Genomic DNA, 14,021 nt, shown 5'->3' with positions numbered 1-14,021 from the left:
TTTGAAAATAAGGTTGTAGCCTATCTTAAACTCTCTTTTATTAGACTGGTTATTTATGTAATGAACGTAGATGTATCCCGTCTATATATTTCTTAGAAAGAGAATCAAATAATGTCTGAAAAAGCCTAATAGAAGTTTAGATTCGAAGAAATGGATAAAATAAAAGCTGTTGTTTCTTCCCATTGTTTTTTTAAGCAACATATGCAAACAATTAGGACAAATGTCAAGCATCAGTAAAAACAGAGTAGCTAAATGATGTAAGTTTTTCTAAAATTGAGAAATGGTCTATTTTTCCAGTGTTATATTTAAATTAAACTTGTACTTGTTCATCCTTTCGATCGATGCTAGGGCTCACATCTTTGAGTACATAATGTTGGAAAATATTCATCTAAATTAAGAATTCTCGAACTACTTGTTCATACGTGCTCAATTTCTTATTTCAGGTAATGTAGGAGACCTCCCATGTTGACAAAATGTACTACAATATAGATCTAAGCTGTGTAATAGTCGCGGTATAGTGTATGTCAACCTTTTAAGGTCTGCATGTCAAAGCTTAAAAAAATCTTGAAGAATGGCACAAAATTTATGTAAAGTTACTCATGAAAATTAAATGAGCAGCGTTATGGAAATGTCAACAAATAAAGAAATTGTCGTCTTTTTCAATGAACAACTTGTTTCTTTATGCAGCTTTTAGCCTTATTGAATTTTGTCCTTCTTGTGTTACAAAAGGAATTCTTTCTCAAGCTTAAGACAAACATATTTTTGCGCGCACGAAACTAATGGGGCATTCTTTTTACTGAGATAATGGCTTATATAATTCTAAATTTTGTCGAGTTTGACAACATGTCTAACAGAATTGTAAGATGTAGGTGCATGGTCAGAACGTCAAAAAATGCTAAGAGCAACAATCCAATTTCTCTCACTACCATTTAAGCATGAATATAGATAGATAATAAATTCTTTCAAATATTATATAACTAGTCGCATCATAAATCAAATTCCAATAATTTGATAAGTTACTTTGAGCTTTAAGCATGTACTTGTTCTTGGTTCTTGTTGATTTTCCTAAATGAATGCAAAAGATAGCAAAGTAAATAGAAAATGTGGAAGGAGCCTCTATATGATGAAGTAATGCTTGTAGAAATATAATATAACAAGCACTTTCAGGGTATTACAGCTAATTTATTACATTTATTATTCATGACAATACTCGTGATTAAAACTTTCAAAGTAGTACAGCTGTCATTTTAGTACTGGTATCAGCGACATCGATCTAGTTACAGATAACAGGTAAATGCTTTGTATTAAATGATATTGTGTATTTTTATACTAGTGAAGTATAAAATAGATACGCACATTTCAAGTGATGTATGTTTAACGTTTCACATTTAACTGTTGAGCGCTCATTCATAAACCTTTATAACAATTTTTGGCTAAATCTTATGTGTTCAGCAATTTATGTTTCAAAGGTTTTGTAAAGAATAAATTTTACGTCCTTCACAATGTCAATTAAAAATGGAATGCGTGTTTTCTTTCGTATAAACAGAATACATGCAACTTTGACAATATTGCGACACTGTATCACTGTTTTTACATCAAAGAGTTGTGCGGTTTTGTTTTTACTATCTTGATAACATTTTTGATAAGACTATATTCTGTTCCAATTGCGATTAAAGCATGTTTAAACTTTGAATGCGTTAATCTCTGTTGTAGTGTTTGAAAAAGAATTGAAAATAATTGACTATTTCGTTGCTGTTTACAATTACCCGAACTCTTTTCCCAAGGGAATTTTTGCCGAAAACAATTACCGTCGTTTCATTTGTGTGAAATTTTTGTGAGAATATTAAAGAGAGCTTTATGTGTAGCGTCTAATTGAGATGTGAAAAAATGTCATTGAGGCCTCTGTTCTAGCTCTAAGTATATTCTATATCAAAACATATCACTTTAAGTTTAAGGCTAAAGTAAACTGCAATTCACAATTTTACAATTCAAAACTTCAAAAGTATTCTTGTTTTTTTTGTTCTGCGTTTATGTCTTCGCATCTAAACGCAATATTTGAGTCATTTGTTTCTGCACGATGAGCAAAGCTCACTCTAGTAGTGCTTTTCGTCGTCACCGGACGCATAGGCGTACAGTGGTTAACATTTCAGGGGGTGCAGTAAACATTTTCCGGTTCCCCCATAACACAATGGCCCGACCAACGTTGAAAATTTGCTCAACTTTTCAATCTTCAGACCATCCCTCCAGCCATCAACCCCTGTACGGCGAAAACCAGCTTTCACTGCATACCCCTTTCCTTTTTAAATACTATGATTTTCAAGAGATGACTTTCTTAGAGATGACTTACTCTTCACCAAAATTAAACCAATCGACGTGTTCCATTTGTCTCAGCCATGTAATATACTTTTATATTTTCGTTATTTGTTGTATACACTAACCTAACAAAGGAAAACGCTTTTAACTTAATATCTGTTGCGTGTTGCAACGTTTCGAATGACAAACATTTTAAGAAAAGTTAAATGTCTCTTAATATATCATTTAAAGAATAAAGATTTATTAAAATTTTTGCTTATAATATTGGCCAAATTTCTTAGTTTCCCCCAAATTTATTGTGCTCTTAGAATTAAATAAAACATCGTATATGAATCTACGCAATATATGTGATGACGTAATGTTTGAGGAATAAAATAGTTTACGTATGCAAGTTTTTACAAGTAGATAAAATGCTGGTCTTAGAAATCTTTTAAACTGAGCAGAAAAGTCTGATACAGTGCACGAGCAATTTTGACTCCATGAGAGTAGAAATTGAAAATAATTTAAAATTTTTTTCTTAAACCACAAGTGCCTGTATTTATCACACTATAATATTTCTATGGTTTCACAGCAGGAAATTAAAATTAATATTAAAATTAAAATTGAAATTAAACACTCACTATTTGCTGCCAATCAGGACTTGGGAAATAGCTACAATTAAATCTTCCATAAACGCACAAAAAGCCCCAGTTAGCTAATAACACTATCATTTGAGCATCCGTAGGAACGAAAAACAGACAAAGGTAATGAAATTATTTTTATGACGTATTTATAAAAACGTTTATCCCTTGATGACAACTAAAGCTATGCTGCATGTACTTTTTGTACACTTATGTAGCTATGTTTGAATTTTTATGTAACTAATTTTATCGCTACTACGTACAAGATTTATACTCGATATAAGTTGAGGAAGTGTGTTATGGTAGTAGTAGCTAGAAAAGCCGTGTCTATAGCATTTCAGAGAGCTCAAGGGAAGCTTTTCTTGTATCGTATTTCTTTTTGTCTTCTCAATCAAAAATTTCTTCCTGAAAAAAATTCTAGAAAATTAAACATTTTACTCTATTTTCAGACTTGCTATCTAAAACCATTCGTCGTGAAAAACATTTTCACTTGTATTAATTAAAGTACAATTTGGGTAAAAATACCTTACGAGTTCTTCTCCGTTCCACAATATAAACCAACCATTTGTTTTTCAATCAGCACTTTTTCAAATCATTATTAAATTGAGCACGTCTTTTTTCTTTCAGTGTTAAACTTCTAATAAACTTGTACTTGTATAGTTAACATATTTAAATCATATATAAGATGATGGACAATATATATTCAACTAAATTAAGAATTCTTGTAGATACCCCCTATTGGCAAAGTGTGCGCAAATATAGGTCGCTAGATGTGTGAAAATTATGGTGCTAAGGCATGTTTAACTTTTGAGGTCTGCTTGTCAAAACTTAAAAACAAATTAAGAATGAAGCCAAATTTATGCAAAGTTTTTCATGAAAGCTAACTAAGCAGCGCCATATATCGAAATATTAACAAAGAAAGAGAATGGCGACTTTTTCCATGAATAAATTGTTTTTTATAAAGCTTTTTTTAATATAAACTTATTGAATTTCTCAAATTTAAGACAAACATATTTTTTTGCACACGAAACGAACGGGGCCTGTTTTTACTGAGGTAATGGCTTGTAATTCTAAATTTTGTCTAGTTTGGTATCAAGTATAACAGAATTGTAAGATATAGGTGCTAGAACGTCAAAGTCCAATAATCTGATTAGCTACTTTGAGCTTTAAGCATGTACTTGTTCTTGATTGTTGTTGATTTTCCTAAAAGAATGTAAAAGATGGTGAAGTAAATAGAAACTCAGTGTGTCATTTGCGCCACCTGCATGTCATTACTTCCTACGCCGAATTACTAACTTTGTCGTCTAGATGTTGTTAGTTTTCAATGAATCTTTTTTTGTATGCATTTTTTCAAACGGACTAAAAAATTCAATGGTCTGACCCGACGTAGGTATATAATACGGGGAAATGTTGCTGTGTAGAAGAAAAGTTGGGGAAATAAGGAAAATCGTCGTAGAGGGAGGTAAGGGGAAAATAAAGTTTTGGTAGGTGAAATGTGCATACACAGAGTGGCAGCACTTACTGACAGCATTATTAATATAAATTTTTATTCCTTTGAAAACATATTTTAGTTTTAGTTTTGTCCAAATACGTTTTACTCTTATCACTGAAAAGCCCTTTATATATGTTCTGAAAATCATGTGTAAGTGATGGACTTGTCTTAACATGGAGAAATGAAGACATTTTGAAATAAACAAAAACCACGCATGTATTTAAATAAATTGCGTCGTCTAGTATAGCGTATAGCTATATGGCTTCTTATATAAATTACATAATCTTATTCTTCACATCTTTACGTTTAAAAACTAGTATTTCTGATTAGGTTTTAGCTACAGCTAAGTATGGAAAAACCTATACGTATAGTAGAACTAGATTTTGAACGAACCAGGCAAAGACTTTCCCAAAACACATTTGCCTTCAATGCGTAAAATTCCAGAGATGTTTTGTTTTCCAAAAATGAGGCAGATATTACATGGGTTTGATGTAATGTATTTCCACGTAGTCAGTTTTTTAATGACTGTAGAAAATAAACTGACTGTAGAATGGCATAATTCTATACATTAGAATGATTAGATTGTAACGAAAAAAATTTGAACGTTATGTAAATTACAGAAGGAGAAAATAAACAATTTAAGAAGGGATGTAGTTGACTGTCTGCAGTATGTCAAACTTTTTTGCCACGTTGCATTGTATGCATACTTGCAGGTGTGTTTCAACTCAGATTGACGATGTTTTGGAGTCTTTTAAAATATGATGGGAAAATTATCGATGACACCTAAAATGTTTTTCAGTGTAACGATGTCCATTTCCGTTGAAAAAGTGATAAAGATGCTGGACGACAAGATAATATCAGGATTATAGACTCGGTAATAGTTTAGGTAAGTCTTATCAACATTTTTACGGTCTTGCGTTATAATGTTATCATTTGCTGGGAAAATGATAACCATTGTTAGGCTCAGGTTGCTTTGACAATGCCATGCTGGGTCGCTTGCGTTGCCTGGTATTTCTTGGCATTCACTTATTACTTTTTCAAATATTTTTTCAAATTGTTTTTTTATATATGAAAAATAGTAAATTTATAGTATTATAGGACAATAATTTGTCAATTAAGTATTGAATACAGCAAAAGATTTTTGTGAATTTGAACATCCTTTTTAAGTTTATTGCTAGTTTAAAATGATATTAAAGGTGAGCAAAGTAATCCTGTTTGGTCCAGTTGTTTATTCATTGTATTGATACTCATTGCATTGTCTCCATTTTCATTTCCATTTGCAAAAGCATCACAAAAACTCTAAAAAGAAAGCAGACAGGCCCCTTCATACAAGAGCAGCGTCGGCACTGCCCTTCTATTTACGGAATGTTAAGTTATCTCAAATTAATCTTGGTGACAATAGTATTATATTGTTACGGGTTGGTGAGTTATTTCTTGTTGTAACATGATTTCGTTACACTAAAACTGACTAGGTAATGCACTTTTAATTTTTAAGCAGGTGCCATGCAGATATCTCAAAGAATTAAGCAGCTGTACCTGCAATGACTAAAGATGAAGCCGACGTACTGTTTAACGAAGGAGAATATTTTTTTATGAGGATGAGTTTCATTGATCCATAAATTTCTTCTGAGGAAGATCCTGAAGAACATACTCGAGCACTGGGAACGACAAATAATGACCCAAAGACTTGTTAATGCACGGAAATAATTTCCGTTAATTGCATCAAAATATTATTTAAATATGCCACAAATTTTAGTTAGATGTGCATGCATAAATGTGCGTGTTCCGGCTTTTTTTTGAGACAAAAACAGGTTTTCTAAAAAAACTGCTCATCTTTGAAATCAGTCAGCGTTTATAATTTGCATGATTTTGCTGTAAATGATGCCCAAAGAAATTACATACGAAATGCGGCTCTTGTAATTGCAAATTTCAAGCGTTAAACTTATTTCAAGTACGTTTACGTAAAGATTAGAGCATGATCTCGTGTGTTCTATGGGATTCAGAGTTCCAAGCATTAGGCCTGTTTCAAACGTCGCATTTTACATGAGCCGACTGCATTTAAAGCAAAAGATATTGAGCAATTTTCTCCCATTTTCTTTTGTTTTAAATGCATTCGGCGCATGTAAAATGCGACGTTTGAAACGGGCCTTAGATAGAATAACGTGTTTATTTAACCTCATTAGTGTTTTATACATAGGCAATACTATAACAAGGAGTTAAATAATAACAACACAATATCCAAATTAGTATTCTCAATGTAGAGAAAACTAATGAGATTTGGAGAATACCAATGAACTATTGTTCTCCATTGTTTTCACTCCATCTACTTATATTATTTGAGATTTATAGCACTTTATGAATGTTAGGCACTATGAGATATAGAGCATCAAAATACTGGATGCTGATTGGCCGAGGTTTTTTTGGCCATTTTCTAAGCCTCCTTAGGGGTTGCTGCAAACCAGACTTAGAAGTGTGGGCTGGTACAAACAGACTTGTTTCACCGGGTTGTTCTCGCATGGTTGTGTAGTATCCCTTTGAATGACTGTTTATTCCGAATATAAAGCTCGTTTATTTTGGAAATGTTACAGATGGATATGACAATTTAAAAGAACACAACCAACACAACCATATCTCATTTGGTGTTAAGACTTTAATAAAGTGAAATATCATTTAGCCTTCGAGAAAAACAGCTATGTATAATTTGTGTCCTCTTCTTTGATAAAATTTTAAATTAAAAATTATCTACTTTGAATCTCAGCTTGTCAATATTTGCGCCAAGCAACATTATTTTGCTAGAGGTAAATTTAATATTTATCTCCATCGTCTTCAATTTTATATTTATCTCCAACTCATATCAATCCATTAGAGTGTTTATATCATGACGCTCAAGAAAAGCTTATGAATTTACTGTTAGGTCTGATGTACAGGGTGAGTGATTTCATATGATTGCGTTGTATTCACGATTGTACTTATGTAAGGTGACCGGTTCATATCAATTTATGAGGTGTTGCTTGAGTAGGGCATCGTTTAGCTGTCACAAACATTGAATGCGTGTGATAATGTGATTTTAACTTTAATTTTTGAGCAAGTACATATTTTGAATTTATTTTCTAGCTACCATGTTGTGGCATAGCACATTAGAATGTTCATTATATTAATTATTATATCATGTATTGAAGGGAACATAGAAAGGTAAATCCTTATTACCTATTTAAGTGAAACTCTCACACAAAAAAAAACGCAGATTGCTCTGAAAAATTGCTGAAATTTCATTAGTTGACGACAAACTTTTTTGTTGTAAATTTGTGACCTTGGCTAATTCAATGTAGCAACGTTTGAAGGGGAACTCCACACTCACATAATGTTGGTGTTAAAAGTTTCATCTTTATGCAAAAGTTACTATATTTTGAAATTTTGACATCAGCTATTTTATTTTTGACAAAATCGCGTCTTTAAGTGCGCAATATGAGCTGTTTTGTAGCGTGGGCACAGAATGCGTCAGTAGCGTGGGCACAGAATGCGTCAGCGGAAATTATTTGACGTTATATCGTCAAACAGATTTGGAGTTGAGTTTACAACAAAGTAAAATAATAACGCACTGCCCAGCACAAAAAAAAACAAAACAATCGCTTATAATGGCTTTTTTGGAAGAACCTCGACCTAATTCACCAATCGATAGTGAAATGGAAGGCAGTCCAACAAACAATATTTGGCCATATCAGTTTGAGCCCGAATGGCCGTCTGATGAACACGAAAAAGTGCTGCATATTTATTTTCACGGGACAGACAAAGTTTTAAAGCAAAGTTAATGGGATAGTGGAGTTCCCCTTTAAGTCGTGGTCATACTTATTAAACTGCTGTAAAACACACTCTAATTGTGAAAACTTTATTGTCATTCTTAAGGAACTGCGTCTCGGTTTTTTGCATGTAATTACCCTGTTTCGTTTAATCAATGTTCCGCATTCCACGTCACCAAACATATAAACATTTGTACTTCAAATCCATTCGATGAAGCACTCTTTTGAAGCCATAAGTGTGATGTTTAAGGATTGATTTTGCGAAGAGATGTCGTTTCTACTTCTTTTCTATATTAGGCCTGTTTCAAACGTCGAACTTAACAAGCGTCGAACTCATTAATGACAAAAGAAAATGATATGAACTTCCTCACTATTGTTCTAAATGCATTCGCTTCATGTAAAGTTTGACGTTTGAACTAGGCCTTAAATTCGCTATTTTCAAATACACTGTACAGAACTGTGTGTTAGAAATTAACCTATTGTAAAAAATTCCAAGCCTGATCACTGCGCAAATCTCACTGGTGCATTACTGTGGATATTTTGTGATTAAGAGTTATGTTGAACTCTCATGAGCAGAAAAGCTTTCGTACTATAGTAAATATATATATATATATCATATGTGCACGTAGCTCACAATAGTTTATGCCCCCTGAGCTTAGTATAGTGATAGATAAAGTAATTATCGCAATACATAAATTTCTAAAGGTTTTCTTTTTTGATACACCCTGTAGATTTGATGCCTTTCAAGGTTAATGAAACTTATGTTAAATATCAATTATCAAATAGTTATTGTGTCAAAGTCAGAGTCAGACAAAGTCATCTAAGAGACTTGAAATAATTTTTGCATCGAATAATGTATCATAGTTCTTCACTACGTACACATATATAACGTTCATATTGTGGTAAAGGCATTGAATTTCTGTTAATGGTTCAGATGTAGTCTATAAACGTAGCAATCGTATTTTATAATGTCTTCATTTTTTAAAGATTCCGATGTTTCGCGTTCATTGTTTATTCGTTATTGCGCAGATAATAGTTGAAAGTTTTGCTAAGTTTCATTATTCAAGCAACTTTGCCCCATCCTTAAGATCACTTGGTAAAGTGTCTATATTAAGTTATATACAAAGATAATTCACATGTTCTTATAATTGAACTAACTATCTAAGGAAGTGATTTACCTGACTCAGATATAGGCACTTAAATCGTTCGTTTTTTTTGTAACTGCTTTGCGGCATTTGTATTTGGGCTTCTCTTTTATAATCTATTTAGCTACCTGAGAATAGGAAAAGAAAAATGTCAGTGGTATGAAGGAAATATTTGCTGCCTGTGTGTTATTTTGTTGCTTGAGTGTTATTTGTTTTTGTGTGTGTTCTGCCAGTTCTGGTTGAACGACAGTTTTTGGTCCCCCGCGTTGCTAAATGAATCAAATATTATATGAGTCGTCATCACGACATGACTTGCAAAACGACATTTTGAAGATGTGACTTTTTCAGTTCATTATGATGTTTTGACTTATGAATGAGTGCTCTAGGTAAAATGTGAAATGTTTCTGTTCAACACAATTTTTATAATCTTTGAGGGTGGGTGTTATAAGAATGTTTATGCCAATCTCAACTTGTTGAAATTGCAACTTTTATTACATGATGTACTTTTATAAATTTTGCAACCATGTAAAGCATTTACTCCGTGCTTAGTTTGAATTAATACCAGTGTAACTCTACAAAGTATCACCAAGTACAACTTGCTTTAGCTGAAGGCACAAAAGCATGAAAGATTGCGTGCAGGAATATTTGTGCATTTCATACAATTGAATACAATACATAGAAGCTAGAAGTTATTTATATCAACTAATTATTCTGTTGCACAAAGGCAACGTGTGTGTTTAAGCATTTTTCTAATTGCTGAAGGATTAAGATAAAATAACTTTTTTAAAGAAAATTTCAATAGTTTAAAGAGTAGGTGTCTACAAAAATGTCAAAACTTCTGCTGATTCGTTAAAAATGGAGCACAAAAATGTTGTAATTTTATATACGTGCATTATTGCCTTTTGATTACGACGGCACGTCTAATTGAAGAAGTCATTTCTATAAATTTCATTCTTGTCGAAACAAGCAGCATCTTTTTTATAAGATTTGCGAAGTTATCACGACTTTCTCACGTGAGCAATTTCTTTACTCCCAGTGACAGAGGCTTGTCATGAAAATAAATATGTGCGTAAATTATACGTAGAATGAATAAAAACATTTGCTCGTGGAACAATTTTTGTTGATAGTTTTACATTACATGCGGGAAAATGATGAACTATAACCGTTACACATAAGTACACCAAAATCCATCTTAGAAATAGCGAAAACTCTGACAAATGTAGGTCTTATGGTATCTATTCTCGATCATATACATTTCAGATCATTCTATTTTAACCGATACCATTTCAAAAGAAACTATTTAAAATATGCCTTTTCATTAGATACTTTCTTAAATTGCTGTTGCCTGTTAGCTATTTCAGTATGCCATTTCGATAAAGTTTCATTTATGCTGTTTTGAAAAAATATGATAGTTACAAACAATTATTTTGAATAATGCAGTTTTAAAAAACGTATTTCCTAAACTTGAAAATGCGATGAGTTGACATAAAATTCATGATTGTGTTATGGTTGGCTCCGTTGTAGCCATCCTTTCCATTGCAGTGATTGAAAATACGGTCTTTTAAATTGCTCCAACTTAATTAACAAAAATATGGAAACTTTTTTGATGTAACACCTTTTTGATTAAAGAAAGATTGTCATGCCAATATTTTACCTAACTTTCATTAGTCAACATATATAGGACTTAGAATAAACTGCTCTTTCACTACTAAACTTGAACAGAACAATCAAACCTACTTTGTACTTTAATACTAAAAACAATGTAATTTTTTCCTATCGCTGTTAATTTTTCAATTATGTATTAAGCCGTACTTCGCACTTCTTTATTATATCGCGCTGTTTTTTTGTAGCTTGTGCATTTCAACAACAGAATTTGAGTTAAATTATGACCAATTTTTGCGAGATGGAGACGATGCATTGTTAACAATTTGCCATTATAAAACAGTTTGAGACTACTCTTATTTCAACCAAATTCAAGCTCCAAATCGATACGTCCGTATACTTACGTATTGAACAGACAGTATAACTACAGGCAAGTTTATACACTGCATGCAATTTTTGTTAGATCGTGTTATTTTTAAGGTTATTGTTGTCATAGTATTTTGGTAATACCATACTGTCTATATTGCCGACGATTCTGTGTCGATCAAAAGTGAAAGGCTTTTTACTTTAGCATTTCATATTGATGACGCGTGTCTTCCAGCATCTTCGTGTTCCTGCACTTTGACGCAGCCGAATTCAAACAAATTGAAACAATTATGGAATTTCCATAAGTTTAGAAAGTGGGGGTCGTAGGAATTTGAAAATTACTTTCGATTTTATTATAATCAGAACCGAAAATTATTGCTATTTTATAGAGTATATGGAATTTTGTCGTGAAAGTTAGTTGGTTGCTTGCTAGCAGCAGTGATATTCGCAGTGATATTTGAAACACCGGCAATCATTGCCTGACTGAGTTACTAAATATTTTCTTAAAATGCCACGCAAAATTAGAACCTGCTGTGGCTTTTAATTGTAAATTAGGGAAGGAGTACGAAATAAATTGTTGAGTTGAGACTGCCAAAGGTCAGTTTGAAGAGACTCGCAGAAGTATCCAGAGACGTTTTTCGCGTGAACAATAGTATATCTACAGTCGATACAGGTGTGTAATAAGAATAATGGTGTACATAAGTATTTGTTAAATTAATAAAAACGACAAGTTTTTTTAAAATAAACAAGTTTCAACATCTCATGATGCCATCTTCAGGAATGTTATGTATGTGATGAATATTTGTAAGAGTAGTATCAATACAATGTCTTTGGCAATGTTATGATGAAACTCACTTGTAAACTGCCGAAGTTGCCGACAGTTATTGTTAGTATTAAATTCAAGGAAAATTAGTGAATCAATAGTTTATTTTTTCAAGTAGTTAGAGCTACATATAATATAAATGATGCCAAAGTTTCTTGTAAGATACAGCGTGTCAAAGAAATAGTCCTAGGCTCCTAGCAGAGCATTTAGTATCGTTAAAAAGACTTTGTTATATGATATAAATTTTGAGAAACATCCAACGATAACGTCATAACGCTGCTCGTGAAAACACGCTGTAGAGCGTCATGGATATTGCATACTGTGTCGTGACTTTAATTTATTAAACGGGTCTCCATGTTGGTGCCTGTTTTCTCGTAAGGTCGTTTTAATAGAGGAGAAAATTCTAAAGAGCGGCAAAGACATTTCGAAAAAAATCATAATGTGTAGTTTTTCCAATCAACTCTTTGAGCCACACATGCTGGCAAACTTTGCGCAAGTAATTACAGTTCTGTTCAGTATTATTATATTTAACTGTGTATATATAAATGGCAATTTTCAAATAAGAAAATATTAAATGTCATCTAAATCAAATTGAGTTTGTTTTTTCTTAAAGGTCAATCTATATATAATATATCTTTAAGGAAGATGATATGAGCCCTTAATTGCCATAAAACTTGAACAAATGACATTTTGGTTTTGTGTATATCGTATAATAATATAGGATAAACAATAAGGATAACAATTTTTAAGATTGTCAAGACTTAACATAAATTGCTAACAAATCATTTCAACCATTTGCAGACAAGGAAACAGCTATAAAGTTTAGTCATTCAATCGATACATGGAAAACATTGAAAGGCGCGTATATGGTCTTGTCGACAATGTGGGCAATCTCAAGAAAGAAGTTTTTAATGTCAAATTTAAAACCGATTTGAATAACTCGGTACCTGAAATACAGAAAATGTATGAATTGTTAGACGAGCAATCGTCAGAGATTAAAGAATTGCTTAAAGAAATCGTTCAAGGAGAGAAAAAATTCAATGCAAGAATTGACGAATTGACTACAAGCAATAACGAATTGAAGGCAGAAAATAAGGAAATTAGGCAAAATGTAAAAGATATCCAAAGGCAATATAACGAATTGAAGGCAGACAATGACCAATTGAAGGCAGAGAATAACAAACTTACGCAAAGATTAGAAAATATGCAAAAGCAAATTAACGACTTGAGTGCAGACAATGAAAAATTAAACGCGAAAATTAACCTAACGTTGGCAGGCAATGAAAAAATCAAGCGAGAACAATTTATTCAAACTTTTTAAAGCAGATTTTAGACACCAAACCTATGTTACTTAACTTCTAAAAAGCACTTGATATCCGTCTATAGCATCATTTACGATGTAATGTTTTTACAAATATGTCTAGTTATGCTGGTAATTGTAATTTTACTCGTAGATATAAACATTGCTTAGTTTAATAACTTCATTTACACTTGTAATAATTTGTATAAAAATAAATTAAGGAATAGCTATACACAGTAGGTCTCGTGTTCTTTATTGAGTTCTATAAAGAATTATTCATGGTTCAACTTTATTAACTATTTAAAGTAGATGTTTGTAAATGTAGATCGTCAAGGTTGGTATAGTCCTGAGAAGGACTGTTTTTGTTGTTGTTGACTGACGTTTCGACAACCTTAGCGGTAGTCATCTTCAGAGTCAAAAATAAATAAATAAAAATAGAGTAAGTTTTAACCTACTTTATTTAAAGTAGGTTAAAACTTAAAACTGCAGATCGCTTGAAGGAAGCGGGATTTTGCCATATGAATGCGAATACAAAATGGCCCGGCAAACTGGCTAGCCTGGCT

General features: G+C 32.3%; 1 protein-coding gene and 1 long non-coding RNA gene across 3 annotated transcripts; both read left to right on the top strand.

The window, feature by feature from the left end:
- Positions 1–1,262: 1,262 nt before the first annotated feature.
- Positions 1,263–6,352, top strand: LOC124434597. 2 transcript variants are annotated; one of them, XR_006944837.1, is made up of 4 exons: positions 1,263–1,290; positions 5,225–5,311; positions 5,712–5,847; positions 5,921–6,352. It is a non-coding gene; the product is annotated as an uncharacterized LOC124434597 (long non-coding RNA). The 2 variants fall into 2 exon arrangements; XR_006944838.1 differs by lacking the exon at positions 1,263–1,290 and adding an exon at positions 5,046–5,138.
- A 5,554-nt stretch (positions 6,353–11,906) lies between these two features.
- LOC124435042 (SWI5-dependent HO expression protein 3-like) lies at positions 11,907–13,697 on the top strand. The gene is made up of 2 exons (XM_046984991.1): positions 11,907–12,008; positions 12,960–13,697. Exon 2 carries the CDS (start codon positions 13,000–13,002, stop codon positions 13,477–13,479), a length of 480 nt encoding a protein of 159 aa, XP_046840947.1. The 5' UTR covers positions 11,907–12,008; positions 12,960–12,999; the 3' UTR covers positions 13,480–13,697.
- The last annotated feature ends 324 nt before the right edge of the window (positions 13,698–14,021 follow it).

This window comes from Xenia sp. Carnegie-2017, unplaced genomic scaffold (genome assembly GCF_021976095.1).
Source record: "Xenia sp. Carnegie-2017 unplaced genomic scaffold, XeniaSp_v1 HiC_scaffold_14, whole genome shotgun sequence".
NCBI classification, from domain to species: domain Eukaryota; kingdom Metazoa; phylum Cnidaria; class Anthozoa; order Malacalcyonacea; family Xeniidae; genus Xenia; species Xenia sp. Carnegie-2017.
Note: the sequence above shows the minus strand (reverse complement) of the source record. Positions and strands in the feature narration are given on the sequence as shown.